Here is a 21,009-nt window from a genome sequence, read left to right as displayed (position 1 = left end):
ATTAATGAATGTGAATCCCCAGACGAGAATACCCCTTTAAGGAAGACAACAACATGACCATAAGACTTTTCTAGCTTCCACTTACTTTAAGAAATTATCTACAAAGAGTAATCCCAACTGGGAATTGTTTGAAACATATATAAGATGATAAGGGGGAAGCTAGTCCTAACATGTGACCCAAGCCAATCAGAGCAAGGTTCATGGATCCCCTACCTTATACCTAATGTACAATGAAACAACAAGCATTCCTACTTGCACTCAAAAACAAGTTAGGTTGGAAATGTACTACTAGCTACTTCCTAAAACACCACCATTTTCTAGACCCCATTGTGTGGCCTCCAAAGTTTTGGTCCATTCAAAGAAAACCTAGTCAACATTGAAAATAGACGTCCATTGACCCAGAGCAGATGATGAAAACGTAAGTGTCATCTCTGGACTCATGATTGTACATGTTTCGGTGTTTCTTCTTTGCTTGTGAAATTATTGAATGGAAACACGATGACTTGTTCAGCTGCCAGACTGAATAAAAGGCAATGCTAGGTAACAGGTGTCCGGGTTAATCAAGGCTAGCTTGTCGGAGGACACGGGAGAGGAATAGTAGCAGCTTCTTCTAGGGTCTACGGCAGAGACTTGTCACACTCTGCATGGTATTTGGATATACGCTTGGCTGAACGCTAAGCTGTATTTGATCATTTCCAGGCTAATTTCAGATTCTTCTCAGGGATGAAAGTAATGAGTAAATAGATGTGTTCTCTGAGATAGCAGGGCAAATGCAGGAGAAGGCCTCCCGACACACTGTGTGCACTTTGGGCCATCGCCCAGTACAAGGCTACATTTACATTGGGCTCAGCTGGCTCAAGGAACCAAATTGAATTAATTGTGATGTAGCCAGGAGATATTGGCCCTTGTCAGAATCCTGCTACCAGTCAGCAGAGGATGTTCATGTTCTAAAATACAGACCCATTCTGTATATTTTACCTCTCTAATACTGCAAAGTTTAAAATGAAGGAAAGTAGGTAGACAAATCGTAGTTAACCAACTTAACCAACTTAAGTTGAATTTGTATGTAAGTTGGAACTGTATATTTTATAATTGCATAATTGTAGCTCCAGACAGATTTTGTTTTTGTCCCAATGACAATTGGACTTTCTAAATTTTTTGCTGTCATGGGAACAAGGATTATCAATAAAACTTCATTACAGACCCCTTACAACTGATATGCAGTTAGTTGTTTTTTAAAATTTTGTTCCCTTTAGCAGAAAAATGCTGTGGACATACACTGTAATGAAGAATTAAAATTCTATTGCCCCTCTGATCAGTCCGTCCACATCACATGTCCTGCACCTGCCTGGGCAGGTCATGTGATCATCACTATGTTTGGCTGTAGTCGGTTGGTTGCAGTGCATCCAGTATGGCCAGTGTTGTGGTGCGACCAATCTCAGTGAGGTAATGTGCAGTGATGGCAGTTACACATCATTACTATGGTAACAGAGCAGGAAAGTTAGTTACATCATCACTGAGAGCAGACCATAAGAGGGAGGAGAAGTCACTGAGAACTAAAACTAGATCATGGGACTTGTAGTTTCCAGTGGCGGCCATCTTGGTGATAATTCTGCATACATTAGAAAGCCCATAACATTTTGTGAATCATAAAGTCAAACTATTTATGCTCCATTTTGGGACTAATGACATTGAGTTTTATTATATTCATTTATTTATAGCAGTATGGGTTTTTGTACCAAACGTTCATATTCCCAGAATGTCCCTTTAACCCTTTCAGGACCTGGCCCTTTTTTGTTTTTTCATTTTCATTTTTTACTCCCCATGATTAAAAATCCATAACTTTTTTATTTTTCCATGTACAGAGCTGTGTGATGGCTTATTTTCTGCGTAACAAATTGCACTTCATAGTGATGGTATTGAATATTCCATGCCGTGTACTAGGAAGCGGGAAAAAAATTCCAAATGCAGTGAAATTGGTAAAAAAACGCATTTGTGCCGTCTTCTTGTGGGCTTGGATCTTACGGATTTCACTGTGCACCCCAAATGACCAGTCTACTTTATTTTTTGGGTCTGTGCGATTATGGGGATACCAAATTTATATAGGTTTTATAATGTTTTCATACATTTAAAAAAATTAAAACCTCCTGTACAAAAATTTTTTGGGGGATTTTGCCATCTTCTGGCGCTAATAACTTTTTTATACTTTGGTGTACTGAGCTGTGGGTGGTGTTGTTTTTTGCGGATTTTGATAACGTTTACAATGTTCGACCTTGTGATCACTTTTTATAGAATTTTTTAATTTTTTTAAATGACAAAAAAAGTACCATTTTCGACTTTGGGCGCGATTTTCCGTTACGGGATTAAACGCAGTGAAAAACCGTTATCATATTTTGATAGATCGGGCATTTTCGGACGCGGCGATACCTAATATGTTTATGATTTTTACTGTTTATTTATATTTATATCAGTTCTAGGGAAAGGGGGGTGATTTGAGTTTTTAGGGTTTTTTATTATAATTTTTTTTTTTTACTTTTTTAAATTTTTATTTTTAGTACTTTTCAGACTCCCTAGGGTACTTTAACCCTAGGGTGTCTGCACGATCCTATCATATACTGCCATACTACAGTATGGCAGTATATGGGGATTTTACTACTCATACATTACAATGTGCTGATAGCACATTGTAATGCATGGGTTAACCCGAAGTAGCCTCGGGTCTTCGTGAGACGCGCCCACGCGCCGCCATCCTTTTGCAGCATTGCCGGCGGCGATCGAGGTGAAAACACCTGCGATCGGTGCTAGCGGGTGTTACCGGTAAGCCTTTGCTGCAATATGCAGCAAAGACTTACCGGCTCTGGAGAGGGCTCACGCGGCCGACCCGTGACGTGCTATTACGTCACGGGTCGTGAAAGGGTTAAATTAAAGCAGAGCATTGGATATCTAAACACGATGGAATCAGTTTTAAGTCAATGGAGTTTTTATCCTAGATAGGGCTAACGGGGAACTGTAGAAACCATACTAACCATACTCCAGTGAGTAGCAGGTTATGGACTCACTAGGTCACCTTACCATTCTGTTCAGTCTGTTGGATACTCTTTCACCCTTATGGGGAACTGACTTTTGTCGTGATTAGATGATTATTAAGGGGTTCACATACAATACATTAAGACAAGAAAAAATACAATTACAAACACAAAAACCACAGTGATCAGGAAACAAGTGGAAGGAGGAATCTGCCTGTGGGGGTTCACAATCTATATGGGAGGGTAGATGGAAACACAAGGTGAGGCACCGTAGCAGTGAATTTATGTAGTATTTTAGACAATCCTAAAAAGATAGTTTTTTGAGATCACCAGGTGTTAGACGGTCAAAGGATGGAAGTGAGAAATATCATGGGTTCAACATAGAAAGGCCAGGGACAAGCAAAAAGAAAAAGGAAAATGTGAGGGAGAGAACATTTTATCACCAGATTATTCCTGCTATGGCTAGGAGCCAGTACAGCCAGAGAGCCAATGTAGAAAGATGGACCCAGGAAGTGTGAGTGTAAGGAGGAAGTCAACTTTGCCGACAGGGAAATGTAGCATGCCAGTGGCCATGGACAACCAGCATTACAAAGCCTAAATTTTCTTCCAGTATTCAAAATATTTCCATATTTGTTGAACAAAAATTGCAATAATTACAAGCGATGGTCAAGATGGGTTAAGGGCTATATATATATATATATATATATATATATATATATATATATATATATATTTTATTTTTTTTCTGGTGATATTCTCCTGTAAAATTGCATTAATAAATAGCCTGCTGCTGTATATGCTGACTCTTATCTTGCGCCCACACAGCATAATATAACTTGAGAAAGTTGCGCGTCTCTCTTCTCACCAGAGCTTCCAATCAATAAAAAATGATTGATATAGATTAGGAAGTGACTGATGAGCTGTGTCACCCATTAACACCTCCCAAAGACCACCAGCCGTTCAACGTACACATTACCGCTCATCGTTAACATTAATTGTTCTCGACATTAACTTATGCAAATGTTCTATAAATCCATCAAACAAATTTCCATGTTGTAAAAACACAATAAAGTTACTCATCTAGCGAGGTTCTGCACATGGAGACTCTCTATTGATTATCCGCCTTCCTTTATAGCGCCGCTTTAATTGATGCCACAATTAGTCGTGAGTTATCATAATATTACTATTACTCTGTAACAAATGGGATAACATTGGATGGTGTTTATTGAGCAAGTGCCGTCTTTAAAAGAACTTGCATTAGAGAATGGAATGTGTATTAATTTCTCGAAATGGAGATTTAATGATGTTTTAAGAGGTTTTAGCAACACTGATAGTACCCAATACATTCTGGCCATACACTATTTCCTCGTCTCAGGCTGCAGTGTCCAGATTATTATATCACAGCTGTCTACTGCGACGATAGACTTGGTGCTTGGCAAATTGATCAGAGCGGTAGCTACAATATAGAGGTTGTAGGATGTTCTGTTTTATAAGCCACTTGAAAAGATGTAGATATAGTAGACTAAAATGGCGCTTATGGAGGAAATCAAAAGGGATAATGGGTTTTGCCAACTAAGTCAGATGGGTGTTAGTTTTTTTTATCCAGTCCTTAACTTAATACTGGAACCATGTAAAAGGGGCTTGCAAATATTTTTTGCCTTTACTGGCTTGTAGATAATGAATGTTCATCAATTGATTCTTCAGTCCTGCTACTTACTTTTGTTCTGTGTGCAGAATCTCCATGTTTCTTTGCCCCCTGGCAAAGCAGGGTACAAAATGTAAGTTGGTGTGTCATACAGTGTGGAATTGAGTTGTGGAGTTTGACCTCTGGTGGGTATTTTCTGTGATTTTATAGTGGCTAAGCCTGTCAGTGGATATAGGGATAGTACCAGTATGTGAAACCAGTGCACAGCTGCAGCACTTTAATCTGCTTATTGTGGGTGCTCGCCCGCCTGGGTGCTTCGACTCTCCACCCTCTAATACACAAATGCAAAAATAGGCCGCACACCAAATATAAAAAGAAAGTAGGTACTTTATTCACCCAAGTGCTACGTTTCGGATCCTATTCAGAATCCTTTCTCAAGGGCTTGAGAAAGGATTCAGAATAGGATTGGAAGCATAGCACTTGGGTGAATAAAGTACCCAACTTCTTTTTATATTTAGTGTGTGGCTTATTTTTGTATTTTTATCTCCCTCTCTAGTTATACCCACACTGTCCATTTATTGCATTTGAGTGTTTTTTTATGGATTTCATGTGATATTTATTTTGCTATTAAAGTTGAGATTTTTCAAATGAATTGTTGGATATATGGAAAAAATTATTTTTCTCTCATGGAGGTTAGATTGGGTATTGTTTCTCCATGCTTCTTTGTTTACATGTCTGCGCTCTGCTGAATAGGAGGAGCAAAAGCAGGAGATTGTGGCTCAGGTTTACTATGCAGTCAACTGGTTTCACTAGTAATGTTTTCCGGCACTAATTGTACCGGCACAATACTGTGCACAGAAAGAGGGATGTACATTTGTGGTGGACGCCGCATTTATGTTGGTATCCTGACATAAATGTATCGCACACCTCTTAAACTGAGTGCACTAAATAAAAAACTGCATTTTGCACACCCTTTGGGTTGGGCCAGATTAATAAAGACTGTTCTCCGGTCTTCATGAATCTGGGCACTCTGGAGGAAGGTAAGGCAAACTGCTTTAAGGACACTATTAGTAAATCTGATCCTATGACTCATTCTGCCTATCCTTCTCCTCTTACTGTCTCTGTCAGTGAGGAAGGACAATGAAAAGAGAGACATAGTGGATTATGACATGAGGAAGGCCTGTAGCAGAGAGAGAGAGGGGAAGCTATGTTTGTATGTAGAATTAAGCATGGTGAGACACAGAGACATATACATTAAGAGACATGTCTAATGGTAGAGATTATTGAAAAGTGGCCAACCTCTTTAATGTCTTATCACATAAAAAAATGAAAATTACAGTGGAAAGTGTGTGTCATCTATTTTGCTGGCAATGCTAGAACTACAGTTTAAACCATGAGTGGTTTTGTTCAGCTGCTTCTCATTCAAAACAGTAGTCAAAATTGAAGCCTCCTTAAGACTGGAGTTTACTGCAAGTAATTGAGGAACCTTTTTAGTTGAAATTCCTTGAACTGGAACACAGTTCTCTATAATCTGCTTTGTTTGCTGACTTTTCCTTGCACTTATAATTTTGTGCCATGTTGCCATCTTATTGTTACAATGGTTTGCACTTTGATAAATGATTTTATTCCGCACACTCTGACTAGGTTTTCTGACTATGCTTATTTGTCTTCCCTTTACCTCATCCTTCATTTTGTACAGTGTAGAATATGTTGCCCAGTTGACAGCATGCATTAAAGGTGGTCATTAGAGATGAGCGAGTATACTCGTCCGAGTATACTGCTCGGTCGAGTATTAGTATACTCGGACCGGCTCGTTACTCGGACGAGTATCTCGCCGGCTCGAGATCGAGCAGTAGATTAATAAAATAAATTGAATAAAAGTATTTTTATTGTAAAAAAAAAAAATTACACATGTTTGCAGATGTTTTACTTGTCAGAACACATTGAAATAACACTATTCTTCACTTTCCAGGTGTTCGCGCGTGTCTCCCGCTAAGTTAGGAGTTCGGAACATCTGGAATGTGAAGAATATTGTTCTTTCAATGTGTTCTGCACTTAAATGGTCCTGTGTTCACTGTTTTTAATGTTTTAATTCTATTCTTCACTTTGCAGCTGTGCGCGCGTATCTCCGAACCTATCGGGAGACACGCGCGCACACCTGCAATGTGAAGAATAGAATTAAAACATTAAAAACAGTGAAAACACGAACATTTAAGGGCAGAACACATTTAAATAACACTATTCTTCACTTTGCAGCTGTGCGCGCGTATCTCCGAACCTATCGGGAGACACGCGCGCACACCTGCAATGTGAAGAATAGAATTAAAACATTAAAAACAGTGAACAAGTGCAGAACACATTGAAATAACATTATTCTTCACATTCCAGATGTTTGTGCACATCTCCTAACTTAGCGGGAGAAACGCGCGAACACCTGCAAAGTGAAGAATAGTGTTATTTCAATGTGTTCTTACAAGTAAAACATCTGCAAACATCTGGAATTTTTTTTTTTTGCACTGTTCTTTTACTGTTCAGTTTTATTAAAAAAATGCTCGGGTCTCCCATTGACTTCAATGGGGCTCGTTATTCGAGACGAGCACTCGAGCATCTGGAAAAGTTCGTCTCGAATAACGAGCACCCAAGCATTTTAGTGCTCGCTCATCTCTAGTGGTCATCAAATTTGAAGGTATAGGTGGGAGGATTAATAACAGGGTTTACCTGACCTGAGTGTGGCATTCTATACAATTGGCTTCTTTGGGGACATTCTTTTGTTCCACTGGAGAATTGAGTCCTGTATAGGTAGCCGAGTGCCATAGACAATTGTCCTGGATAAATGACCAAACATTCAGTGACAAAATAGCAAGACCCCAATTAAAGTTTTGTAACATAAATAAAAAAATGTCTATATTAGACAATATTTGAGGACCCTTTAGCACCGACAGATGTATGGAGTGCTCTGTGGGGTACATATGACCATCTGTGGGGTACCGCTGGTCATATACCCCCAAATATTCTATGGGTACCAGCTTGATGGAACTTAGCACAACTTAAAGCAATGAAATTCCTCATCTCCTATGTATTGCCCTTCACCGTCTCTATCTGCATTGCTCCCAATTCCAATAAGGACACATTTGTTAATAGAAACACATAAGGAAAGGACTATGAAGCTAATATTTAATACATTCTCTAGATTAACATATATAGTAATGCATTATGCAGATGTATTTTAATTCTTAAGTATGGATTAAGGATTTATAAGGCGAATACTCCAAGGCAAAGGTTATTAAAGTTGTGAGAGTGTGTAGAGTGTCCTGTCATGTACTATGTAGGGAGATGAAGTTTATTGATGTCTGTTCTAGTCAGGCATTCTCTCCCTGATTTTATCTCTAAGCTCCGTCTTGTTATTTTCCAGGGGTGAGCCTGTTGATCCCGCATGAGGCGATTGCAGAAGACAACTCATGGGAAATCTATCTGTCAGTCAATCAAGGGGAACCAAGGTAAGGAGAATGATGGGCATGTGCTAATGGAAACAAACAGAACAGTCTGAAATGAGAAAAGTGTTCTTTGTTTCAGGTCAGTGATACAGAATGATTGGAGTGGGAGCCTCGAATGGCTCTAGTTGGATCTCAAGACAAGCCCTCCAGATAGAATATAAGTGATTATTTTTATATAGTTTAGATTCAACAATAACCAAAACTACAAATTCAGATTTTTTTTTTCATGAAATGCAAGAAGTAACACCATTCTCTGGCTCATTTGTGCAAAAAAGTAATGTAACAAGGAATGATAGAGTGAGGCAGATTTACTTATACTGTCTAAGAGCTGAACAAATGTGGACTATATGGGGCACATTTATCAGGGCTGAACACTGAAATGGGTAAAATTCTTGGTTCATGGGCAGAAATTATGCCTATTTTCAACTTTACCCAATCTCTATGCCCACTTGGCATGAATGGGGGTGCAGTTGGTGGCAAAGTGGGCCAACGTGGCACCTTCCTAGCACAGGCATGCTTACAAGCTATAGCCTGTGCCCGTTCAGACACAGGCTATGGTGCAATACAGGCCAGATGGCGGGTCTTACTGGTGGGGGTACAAACTGATTTTTAAAATTTGGGTCCGACCTTTAATGGGTTCCCTTATGCAGATTGTTTGTAGTAATAGTACTAATTTTTAACCCAATAATCACAACACTACATTACAAAACAAGATCTTATACTTCTATGCTTATTGCAAAAGTATAGTTTGATAGTAATCAGTATATTAATATTGATATAGTGCAAGAACAAATTAGCTAAATTATTACAGTAAAACCACACAAATTATAATGGGCTAATTAATTCCTACCAATTAATTTCTATGAATGACTTCTGCTATTGGCTGTTCTGTAAGAGCTCCATTGATTATATGGGTCCTCCAGGACAAGTCAATATCAGAAGCCCAAGGCTGTACAAGGCATCTCTCGAGATCCCCTCTTCTGTTATTCATGAAGAACTCCTTTGTTGAAACCCCAGAAACGAGACGTCTGGAAATAATTTTCAAAATGCTTTAAAAATTGTACTGGGAATAGCCTATCATATCTTCTTGTTAGACCATGAATCATCAGTTGTTTTGTGAATTTCATTTTACAATGACATTAGGTCAGTCAAACCCACCAATTTTGTTCATGCTTGGTCGATGGTCAACCAACATCTCTCCGTGTAAGAAAAGATTTGGGTCTGTTAAATTTTAACATACTTAATCCATTGTTCCCTAGTGGGGCAATTTTCTCAAAGTGCATCTGGCAGGGGATTTCTCCCACCTCGATATTGGGAACGTGTACATGCTAGGTATATACTAAGGATGCATGTAAAGTATGTTGTCAGTGTGTTAGATATAGCTATAGAAGGAAACAGATGAAAGCATCTGGTAGTACAGTATCTAAGTGTAACTTTGGAGCAAAGTCACTCCATCTCTGTTATATAACAAACAAACTTGTTGCCCTTCTATTCAAAGTTCATCATGTCGCTCCGAAAAAGCCATTGCCTTGCTGTAGATCTTCTGATAAATCCCATTACAATGTGTAAAAGAGGCAACGTCTCCTGTTAACAGCATTCTACAATTTGCCAGTAAAACCACACGGGACATACTGATCACAGCTTCACGATCTAACAAAGACAGAAAATGCAGCAGCCAGCCCTCCCTTTCCTCCAAGAGAAGTTTACAATGCACATCCTACAGTAGGTCAGAAGGCGAACAATGGATTTTGGTAAATGTATTCACATCATTAGTGTACAATGAAGAAGGGTAGCCATGTTGTATGTTGCAAAGAATAAGAACATACTGTATAGTAACAATGGAGTCATACAGAATCACTTAATCAATTGTTTTTAATATATGTAAATAATGTGATGCATCATTTTTCCATCATATCCCTGGTGTCGTACTCCCTATGTTGGAGAAGGCAATTTCCGGTGAAAGTAGCACATATACTATAGACAAGTTTTGTCTGTGCACATTTATAGTAGACATAAAGTATATGATCTGAGGCCTTATTGTATTCAAACAGTGACAACTGATAAAGCTGTCAGGGGCATGTTACAAGCTGAGATGGATTAACAATGGACACACAACGGCACACATCCCAAAATTGGAAGATCTTGGTTCTCCTCATAAGTAAACAGCCAGTTTGGACAGTCAGGAAGATGTAGTATGCCAATCGGCGACCCTTGTTTTATTTCCTACTGCAACAGCATCTCTGGGATGTCAAGACAATTTAAAGGGACACTGTCTCTCAATAATATTTTACAGACATCACTTTTGCAATTTGTTTAACACAAACAAACAAGTTATGTAATGCCAACTATGAGGGCATCTATTATTCATTATAAGAGGCAAAGCCATGTGTTGTATTAAAGACGATTTCCAGGAGCACCTTATACAGATCTGGTCCGGCTGTCATATGGTTCATTCCAGATTACCTTGGGCAACTAAACTGTAGTTACAGACCAGAGCTCTGCCCTAATGAAAGATGTGCTAAAAAAAGAAAGAGCTGAGAAGCAAGATATGAAGAAAGATAATCAAGTAGAGGTGGTCATCCTAGTCCAACCTACAATCTAACAGTGGTGGCCAGATAGTTGGGAAAATGTTAAAGGGTTTGTTTGGGATCTCTTTTTTTATTGTTGACATGAGGTGTTAGTTAAAATATTTGGACTCCTAGCTTTAATTGGACTCGACCCACAAAGTGTGGTGACCCACCAAACTTTGCAAGTTCGGTTCTTCTCCAACTTTGGATCTGGGATAACCACTAGTTATGCCCTAGATTGGTGCTTGCATCAATTTTGGACATTAACTCTTTAACTGCTGCTGGCAATGTCCCATTAATTTAAATGCTGATGGTGACTCTGGTAGCAGCATTTAAAGAATTAAGACTCAAAATCGGTGGCAGCAGGAGGTGGATGTTTCTGGTCTGAACCCAGTCGTGAAGAAAATTTTTACATTTCAACAAACTACTCATCACTATGGACTAACCTTTCCAAATAAAATCAACCAATTTGAAAATCATGCCATCCAAAAACTCTAGTCTGATAAAAGTAAAACTATAAGGGTTTATATGGGTTCAATACAAAATCAAAGAAGATGATGCATGGTACACATAACATTCACTTTCAATACTAACGTGTTTGTTATGCATGATCCTTGTTATTCGCTATTTTTTCTTATCCATGACTTCTGAACATCTGAAAATTTTACATTAACTGCACAAAAGCCTCGGTTAGCCATGAATGAGAAGAGCTTCCTTGAATCTTTTTTGTTAGACAGATTCAACAACAACATGTCTACAGAAATGAAAAGCCTTGACTACGACACCTTATCAAGCCGGCAAATTCAGTCTTTTCAAGCCCATTCACCTCTTCATTAAATTAAGAGACAGAACTTATATGGTTCCCATCTGGACTAGTCCAGACAAGTCCCTGATAAGGACACAATGTTTTCACCTATTTTCTATAAAGCTGTTTAAAATACACTCTTTTTTTATCAATGTCTGGTATATAGATTAACTGAATTACGCCCCTTGCTGCTGTTATCCCGGAGTGGGAAGAGATTATTTTTAATATCAAGCATCAAAAAGTCGTATCTGTGGCAAACCAGGCAGGAAGCACAGGGAGATGGGATAAGATATCTACAAACAATATAGAACCATATAGAAGATGACTTTTACTGTCTTGCAAAAAAAAATTGACCAAAACATATTCTGTAAAAAAAATTGCATGAACAAAACATTAATCTTATGACAGTCTATCACTATTCTAACTAGTGATGAGCGGACCCCAATCAGCATTGCAGGTACGGTCCCCCCAAACCCCAACCCCTACTTCAGTCAGAATTTCTGATTGGCTCACTCCCTTGCCATTTAGCACCTCCTATCAATGTTGACTATTTCAAATTACCCCAGCAACGTGCCTGTCTCAATTTTCACAGAGGTCGACTTTCCCTGATGACCTCATGGGGAGAGTCAATGCCCGTGAAAATGGTGATGTGCTTAGGATACTTAGGTGCTGCCGGCAGCTTTGCCATGCCATTTAAAGAGTTGACACCCACGATCAATGCCAGCACTAATCTCTGGTGTTAAATAGTGAAAATTCAGGCATTAATCTTTCTCTTTTTGCCTTCTAATTATTATTATGTCATGTCACTGCATTAGTCTGCACCTATTTATATGTATATTTCCACATAATTTTTATTCTTATTGCCAGATAACAGTATCATTTATCACTCTCAGTTTAGCAATTAGAAATGGTTAAAGTAAAACAGGTTTCTTACAGGGTTTTGCAGCTCACAAGTATATCATATGTGTTTGACCCCCCATTATTTACGTGCATCAACATATAGTTGTGTCCTTCCTACTTGATCCCTTAACCGGACATGTTTATAAAGCACAAGATGATCAGTTAACTTTCTAATTTGGGGGCCCCTTGTACCCCAAATGAATGATGCAGGAGTTTTAATCGATGCTGCGGCTTCATTCATTCTCCAAGGCACTGACAGGAGCAGCCGATTCCTGCATTATCTCCGCCAGTGCCATATAAATATATAGAGCAAAAGTCATCATCTGTGACCAGCTGGTCTGTTCATTTGGGGTTACAATGGACCTTCAGTCTTCTTATCCACAGTAGTCCCACCACTGGATATAGGCTTTAGTGCTTATTTTTCCATTATATAACATTACATATAGGTACGTTTTGTATATTCTGAACATTTTTGTACAATGAATCACTCACGGTTATGAAGAGCTATTGTGCATTCTTATTCATGTTACTTTCCCCTACCAACTGATTGAAGGCGGTGGAAGGCAATACAATGACTGTATGACAGATATCTACCTACCAAAACCATATACTTTATTTAGGAAGCATATAGTGAGAAGGCCAATATAGTCCACAGTATAGGGAGTATCATGTTGTTTTATCATATGGCACCAGAGAAAGCCATCAATGCAAAGTCATAACAAAACTTGAAATACATTTGCAAGTCTTAAACACACTGCATTCATAGAATACTGTCATATAAGATACATTACAATGTAAACTTGCACACACAGCTCTTTGGGTCCCCTAATGCATAGCAGATATAAAGCATTCCCAATGGGACGCAAAGGGATATCAGATCTGCTGACTAGATAAGATTTGCAGGATCGGGATATACAGTGAACAGTGTATTGTTGGTGATCAATATGACCATATGACCTATAAACACTGCACTTCTTCTCCTTTTATCTCCTCTCCTATCTCTGCCCATTCATCAATTTCCTTATCTGTTACGCTCTCCATTTTCCAGTCTATCGGCTATATTCTTCCAGCTGGGAATCAAGATCCTGTCTTATGTTCTCCTTCTTCCCTTTCGCTCTCCTCTATACTTCTGCTGACCTTCTTTCTCTTCTTGATGGCTCCATTAATGGTCCCCTGGGACTCTCTTCATACTTTCATGTATCATGAATGGGACCTAATGGGTTTTTAGCACCTGTCTGTGAATTAAAAGCTTTTACCAACTGGAAAGGTGAAGAAGAAAACTGCTATTAAATGGGAACATCCACAAGGGACAAAACAATCCCCAAACACCACTTTTGTGTTTTCACATTTCTACGTTCAACACTTTTAAGATGTTATGCCCTGGAGCAACACCAGCTGTATATACCTAAAAGCATGTATAGAGCATTACACAATCCTATTCTAGGTCTTTACACAACTATATATATACATGTACATGAAAAGTTCAGCTTGGTGGAATATCTTGCAAAATGCAAATTGGATCAAAAGATCTATCCAATATTACCGAACTCGGCCCATCTGGGCAAGTTCAAAATTTGAAAAGGAACCCCCATTGTTTTGCAGATTTAGATTCCCCAGGAAAATTCACATTAATTTTACCAAGGTCAATTTTCAATTTTGGTGACATTTCACCCAAAATGGAAACGTGCGCAAAAGCATTGAAAAGGGGAATATTTTGATTCAATTACACACCATATGAAAAATCTGAAAATAGACAAATGTAATATTTTTTATAAAAGCTTTCCAATGTTGCCAAATTCAAGCACTTAATGTAGAACATTCGATATTGGAAAACTTTGTAGACAATGAAAAAAAAATCCCATCTTTAAGTTAATCAAGCTCACATTAAACTAGCCCACGTAGAGAACAGAAAACTACTATGTCCACGTCGTTGTTCCTGCCTTATGCTGAATTTAGTTTCTACATACAAAATGATATTTCCTCCGCTTCATCCTTGGGGTGTGGAAATAAATAGTTACATTTAGTATCATTGTATAGATTTTTAAGAAATATTTTTTTTTCTGTTTTCAATCCGATGTCTATTTCACTAGATATCCTCAGTTTCGAACAATTTTTTACCCATTATTTTCAGCGATTACAGCTCTTTCTTGTGTCCAGTGAAAAACTGGAATCCTTGATTGAATCAATGTAATATTTCCAATCTGCAATCAAAAATGGGGGTTCCCATTCAAGATTATAAAGCTGTCTCCTACCACATGCCCCATAGGTGGAGGTTGGAGGCTGAGTTTGGTTTAATTGGATAGATCTTTGAAAAATATTTGACCCATATATTTTTCCTTTTGATCTGATGTATATTTGGCAAGATATAACTGACCTTGCTGTAACACCCTGTATTTATAGACATGCTATAGCAATAAACTGAAATTCCACAAATTTTTCTTTATTTCTTTTCTGTGTTCCCATTGTGTCTCATATGGAGGTGTATGTAAAAAAATTGTCCCGTCCTGTCCTCGTCTTCATTTCATCAGTTAGTTGTTAGTTGACACAGGGGCTTGACATACATGTAGCAGATTAGCAAGTTGATGCTATTATTAAAAGTCTTTCAAGGGTTGACTTTAAAGTAAAGCAGATAAAAAATAAATAAAAAAATTCTGTAAAACATAAACACTAACACTCTTTTCTTTAAAGTATGGCATGGCTACTGCCTGCATGCTGTATGATAAACCTTCAAGATTTACTCGATGCCACAAACGAAAGCCCTGTTATCCAGCTGTCAGAGAATCTAATCCCGAGATTACATTGTCCAGCCAATACTAGTATATAAAACCAATCAGGCGTGGACACCAGAAAACTCAGTGTTTAGTCATCAGAGCTTTAACCGCACTCCGAAAAGTAAGAAGAGAATAAAGGGGAAATCGATGTAACTAGAAATAATAGAACTCAACTCTGTTAGGACAAGACTCACAACTTCTCCCAGGGAATATCATAATATTGTGTAATATTTCACTATGATTTTAAAGGTTGGAGTGGACATGTCCTCTTTGAGGATAATATAATTCCATTAACATGTCAGCGTCTAGGCCTATAGGAACTATTCTTCATTTATATGAGACTGCTGACGCTAGGATTGTAAAACCACATTAGATCAAACTTGACGTCTCTTCTTAAAGCTTCGATTTTTCCCTGATTTTATCATATACCAAGTCAAACGATGTTGAAAAAGGAATACGTTGTTAGAAAGCTGGTGATGGTTGATGTTGATTCTATAACCACATTTTGTTATGTCTTTTTTACTTTCTTAATAGTTTGCAACTGGAAGGTTCAGAGGTTCTTCTGGGACCGGAAGTGACCTGCGGACCTCTTGATATGACCTTCTCTACTCCTGTGGCCTTAACCATCCCTCACTGCGCTGAAGTAAGCATTGAGCATTGGAACGTCCGGCTCAAAAGAAGATCACAACAGGGCAAATGGGAGGTAAGTGACAATGCAATATCTACTCTATTATCTATTAAGATGAAAAAAACTAATACCTTAAATCAGTTAAAGAGAGGAGAACCTACTTATATAATTCAGTCATAATCGGGGGCAAATTGGGAGGCAAATACAGTCAAGTTTCAGCAAAGAGCTTATGAGTTAAGTAAACATTTGCAACCATCCGAATGTTAAAGCATAGCATTAATTGTAATCAACCATGTACCATGTTTTCACATTTATACAACATAAAGATGACTAAATCTGTAAATATCATCAATGCAATGTCAACTTTATCTATGAAAAATGTACCGGCAGTTACAGATAAATATTCACATTTGTTGCTACTAAATTAAGCCCAAAATTAAACTCCTTTAAATAATATTTTTTAATCCTTCTACCAAAGAATATGAGGATAGATTTGGTTTATCAGTGTACAAAGTTCCAAAATTTGCTCATATCATTATAAATACCAAAATCAATGGGTTCATTTTAATGAAGATGTGTCCACCTAATATTTTGTTTTCATAAGCTACAGACAGTATGCAAAATATTGGTTTTAATTAGCAATGAGCAGACCCAAAGTGCTATGTTCGGGTCTATGCTGAACATTACAGATTAGGATCCTGAATAGAGATGAGCGAACACTAAAATGCTCGGGTACTCGTTATTCGAGACGAACTTTTCCCGATGCTCGAGTGCTCGTCTCGAATAACGAACCCCGTTGAAGTCAATGGGAGACTCGAGCATTTTTCAAGGGGACCAAGGCTCTGCACAGGGAAGCTTGGCCAAACACCTGGGAACCTCAGAAAAGGATGGAAACACCACGGAAATGGACAGGAAACAGCAGGGGCAGCATGCATGGATGCCTCTGAGGCTGCCTAATCGCACCATTATGCCAAAATTATGGGCAACAGCATGGCCATGACAGAGTGACAGAATGAAGCTAGATAGCATCTAAAACATCCAATAATTGACCCTGACACTATAGGGGACGGCATGCAGAGGCAGCGGCAGCAGGCTAGAGAGTGTCATGGCGACATACCCTAAATGGACTCAGGCTTCAAACCAATGGGTGGCAGAGAGGAACCAAAGGAGGTGAGCAAGAAGCGCTCAAATAATATCGGTACATGATAAAAGTTTGCCAGTATATTTTGTGGATTACACAGCAGGGTGGCGACAAAGTTAACATGGAAGCCATGAAAACAACCCAAAATTCTGCCTGACACAGCTCGTTTGATAAGGGGACCATGTATGGAGGCAGTGAACTAGTAGTAGATTAAAGGTGCTGCAGTTAAAACTATGTTAGTTGGATCTTGGCATGGAGCTGGCGCTCCGCTGCCAGGCGAGCTTTCGCCAATCCAAGCCCCTGTCTATAGGCTACTCCCCAAACAGCACTTCTAAGAACCTTTTGTATAAGATCAAGTGTAGTAGCGTTCTTATAAGTTTAGGATATGGCGGGTGAGGGGAATGTAAACAGATGCGCAAGAAGCGCTGAAATAATATCCCTAAATGGTAAAAGTTTGCAAGTATATTTTGTGGATTACACAGCAGGGTGGCGACAAAGTTAACAACTTTGATGTGGAATGCCCTGTAATAGCTCTTGGGCGGTGTGCCTTTTATCGCCTAGGCTCAGCAGTTTCAGCACCGCCTGCTGTCGCTTAGCGACGGCACTGCTGCTGTGCCTAGAGCTACCGACTGATGGTGCCATGCCCACGGATGGTAATTCGGAGGAGGAGGAGGTGGAGGAGGGGTGGGAGGAGGTATAGTAGGCCTTTGAGACCTGGACCGAGGTAGGCCCCGCAATTCTCTGCGTCGGCAGTATATGACCAGCCCCAGGGTCAGACTCGGTCCCAGCCTGCACCAAGTTAAGTGTAGTAGCGTTCTTATAAGTTTGGGATATGGCGGGTGAGGGGAATGTAAACAGATGCGCAAGAAGCGCATGATGCGCATGGAGCTGGCGTTCCGCTGCCAGGCGAGCTTTCGCCAATCCAAGCCCCTGTCTCTAGGCTACTCCCCAAACAGCACTTCTAAGAACCTTTTGTATAAGATCAAGTGTAGTAGCGTTCTTATAAGTTTAGGATATGCCGGGTGAGGGGAATGTAAACAGATGCGCAAGAAGCGCTGAAATAATATCCCTAAATGGTAAAAGTTTGCCAGTATATTTTGTGGATAACACAGCAGGGTGGCGACAAAGTTAACAACTTTGATGTGGAATCCATGAAAACAACCCAAATTTCTGCCTGACACACCTCGTTTGATAAAGGGACGATGTATGGAGGCAGCTATATGGACGACTTTTGGAGGTAGCAATGGAGACAACGTGTGGAGGCTGCTATGGAGACAATTTAATTTGGATAGTGCCTGTATGTGGCAGTCCCAAACATTTTTCAAACCAGAGGAGCAGGTAGGTGGCCCTCCAGTAAAATGGGATAGATTGAGTGCCTGTATGTGGCAGTCCCAAAAATGTTTCAAACCAGAGGAGCAGGTAGGTGGCCCTCCAGTAAAATGGAATAGATTGAGTGCCTGTATGTGGCAGTCCCAAAAATTCTTCAAACCAGAGGAGCAGGTAGGTGGCCCTCCAGTAAAATGGAATAGATTGAGTGCCTGTATGTGGCAGTCCCAAAAATTGTTCAAACCAGAGGAGCAGGTAGGTGGCCCTGCAGTAAAATGGAATAGATTGAGTGCCTGTATGTGGCAGTCCCAAAAATTGTTCAAACCAGAGGAGCAGGTAGGTGGCCCTGCAGTAAAATGGAATAGATTGAGTGCCTGTATGTGGCAGTCCCAAAAATGTTTCAAACCAGAGGAGCAGGTAGGTGGCCCTCCAGTAAAATGGAATAGATTGAGTGCCTGTATGTGGCAGTCCCAAAAATTGTTCAAACCAGAGGAGCAGGTAGGTGGCCCTGCAGTAAAATGGAATAGATTGAGTGCCTGTATGTGGCAGTCCCAAAAATGTTTCAAACCAGAGGAGCAGGTAGGTGGCCCTCCAGTAAAATGGAATAGATTGAGTGCCTGTATGTGGCAGTCCCAAAAATTGTTCAAACCAGAGGAGCAGGTAGGTGGCCCTGCAGTAAAATGGAATAGATTGAGTGCCTGTATGTGGCAGTCCCAAAAATGTTTCAAACCAGAGGAGCAGGTAGGTGGCCCTCCAGTAAAATGGAATAGATTGAGTGCCTGTATGTGGCAGTCCCAAAAATTGTTCAAACCAGAGGAGCAGGTAGGTGGCCCTGCAGTAAAATGGAATAGATTGAGTGCCTGTATGTGGCAGTCCCAAAAATGTTTCAAACCAGAGGAGCAGGTAGGTGGCCCTCCAGTAAAATGGAATAGATTGAGTGCCTGTATGTGGCAGTCCCAAAAATTTTTTAAAACAGAGGACCGGGTAGGTGGCCCTCCAGAAAAATGGAATAGATTGAGTGCCTGTATGTGGCACTCACAAAAATTGTTTCAAACAGAGGACCGGGTAGGTGGCCCTCCAGAAAAATTAAATGCATGAAGTACTATAGCAAGAGCCAGTGGGCCCTGTCAAAAAATAGCCATTTTCCTCTGCTTTACTGTACAAAGAGGAGGAGAAGGAGGAAAATGAGGAGGAGGAGGAGGAGTGGATCAATTATTCAGGTTGAGCTTCCTTCACCTGGTGGAGATTGGAAATTCTGAGAAATCCAGCCTTTATTCATTTTAATAAGCGTCAGCCTGTCAGCGCTGTCAGTCGACAGGCGTGTACGCTTATCGGTGATGATGCCACCAGCTGCACTGAAAACCCGCTCGGACAAGACGCTAGCGGCAGGGCAGGCAAGAACCTCCAAGGCGTACAGCGCCAGTTCGTGCCACATGTCCAGCTTTGAAACCCAGTAGTTGTAGGGAGCTGTGTGATCATTTAGGACGATGGTATGGTCAGCTACGTACTCCCTCACCATCTTTCTGTAAAGATCAGCCCTACTCTGCCGAGACTGGGGACAGGTGACAGTGTCTTGCTGGGGTGACATAAAGCTGGCAAAAGCCTTGTAAAGCGTACCCTTGCCAGTGCTGGACAAGCTGCCTGCTCGCCTACTCTCCCTCGCTACTTGTCCCGCAGAACTACGCACTCTGCCGCTAGCGCTGTCAGAAGGGAAATACTGTTTCAGCTTGTGCACCAGGGCCTGCTGGTATTCATGCATTCTCACACTCCTTTCCTCTCCAGGAATGAGAGTGGGAAGATTTTGCTTGTACCGTGGGTCCAGGAGAGTGAACACCCAGTAATCGGTGCTGGAATAAATTCTTTGAACGCGAGGGTCACGGGATAGGCAGCCTAGCATGAAATCTGCCATATGCGCCAGAGTACCAACGCGTAAGAATTCACTCCCCTCACTGGCCTGACTGTCCATTTCCTCCTCCTCCAACTCCTCCAACTCCTCTTCTTCTGCCCATACACGCTGAACAGTGAAGGACTCAACAATGGTCCCCTCTTGTGTCTCGCCAACATTCTCCTCCTCTTCCTCCTCATCCTCCTCCACCTCCACCTCCTCCGATATGCGCTGAGAAACAGACCTCAGGGTGCTTTGGCTATCAACAAGGGAATATTCTTCCCCCGTCTCTTGTGACGAGCGCAAAGCTTCCGACTTCATGCTGACCAGAGAGTTTTTCAACAGGCCAAGCAGCGGGATGGTGAGGCTGATGATGGCGGCATCGCCACTGACCATCTGTGTTGACTCCTCAAAGTTACTCAGCACCTGACAGATATCAGACATCCACGTCCACTCCTCATTGTAGACTTGAGGAAGCTGACTGACCTGACTACCAGTTCTGGTGGAAGTTGACATCTGGCAGTCTACAATCGCTCTGCGCTGCTGGTAAACTCTGGATAACATGGTCAGTGTTGAATTCCACCTCGTGGGCACGTCGCACAACAGTCGGTGAGCGGGCAGTTGGAGGCGGCGCTGCGCTGCCCTGAGAGTGGCAGCATCTGGGCTGGACTTCCTGAAATGCGCACAGATGCGGCGCACCTTCGTGAGCAAATCAGACAGATTGGGGTATGTCTTGAGGAAACGCTGCACTATCAGATTTAACACATGGGCCAGGCATGGCACATGTGTCAGTCTGCCGAGTTGCAGAGCCGCCACCAGGT

The 21,009-nt window shown here is 40.6% G+C and overlaps 1 protein-coding gene across 3 annotated transcripts in view; it reads left to right on the top strand.

Annotated features, from left to right (window-relative positions):
• The window catches only part of UNC5D (unc-5 netrin receptor D), a 448,185-nt gene that overhangs the window by 365,095 nt on the left and 62,081 nt on the right, over window positions 1-21,009 (top strand). For all 3 annotated transcript variants that reach the window (XM_072148810.1, XM_072148811.1, XM_072148812.1), the window contains 2 exons: window positions 8,084-8,168; window positions 15,743-15,911. In XM_072148810.1, coding sequence (XP_072004911.1) covers window positions 8,084-8,168; window positions 15,743-15,911 — 254 coding nt within the window. The remainder of the gene's footprint in view (window positions 1-8,083; window positions 8,169-15,742; window positions 15,912-21,009) is intronic.

Source organism: Engystomops pustulosus, chromosome 4 (assembly GCF_040894005.1).
Source record: "Engystomops pustulosus chromosome 4, aEngPut4.maternal, whole genome shotgun sequence".
NCBI lineage: Eukaryota > Metazoa > Chordata > Amphibia > Anura > Leptodactylidae > Engystomops > Engystomops pustulosus.
The sequence above is the reverse complement of the archived record's forward strand: the minus strand, read 5'-3'. Positions and strand labels throughout refer to the sequence as shown.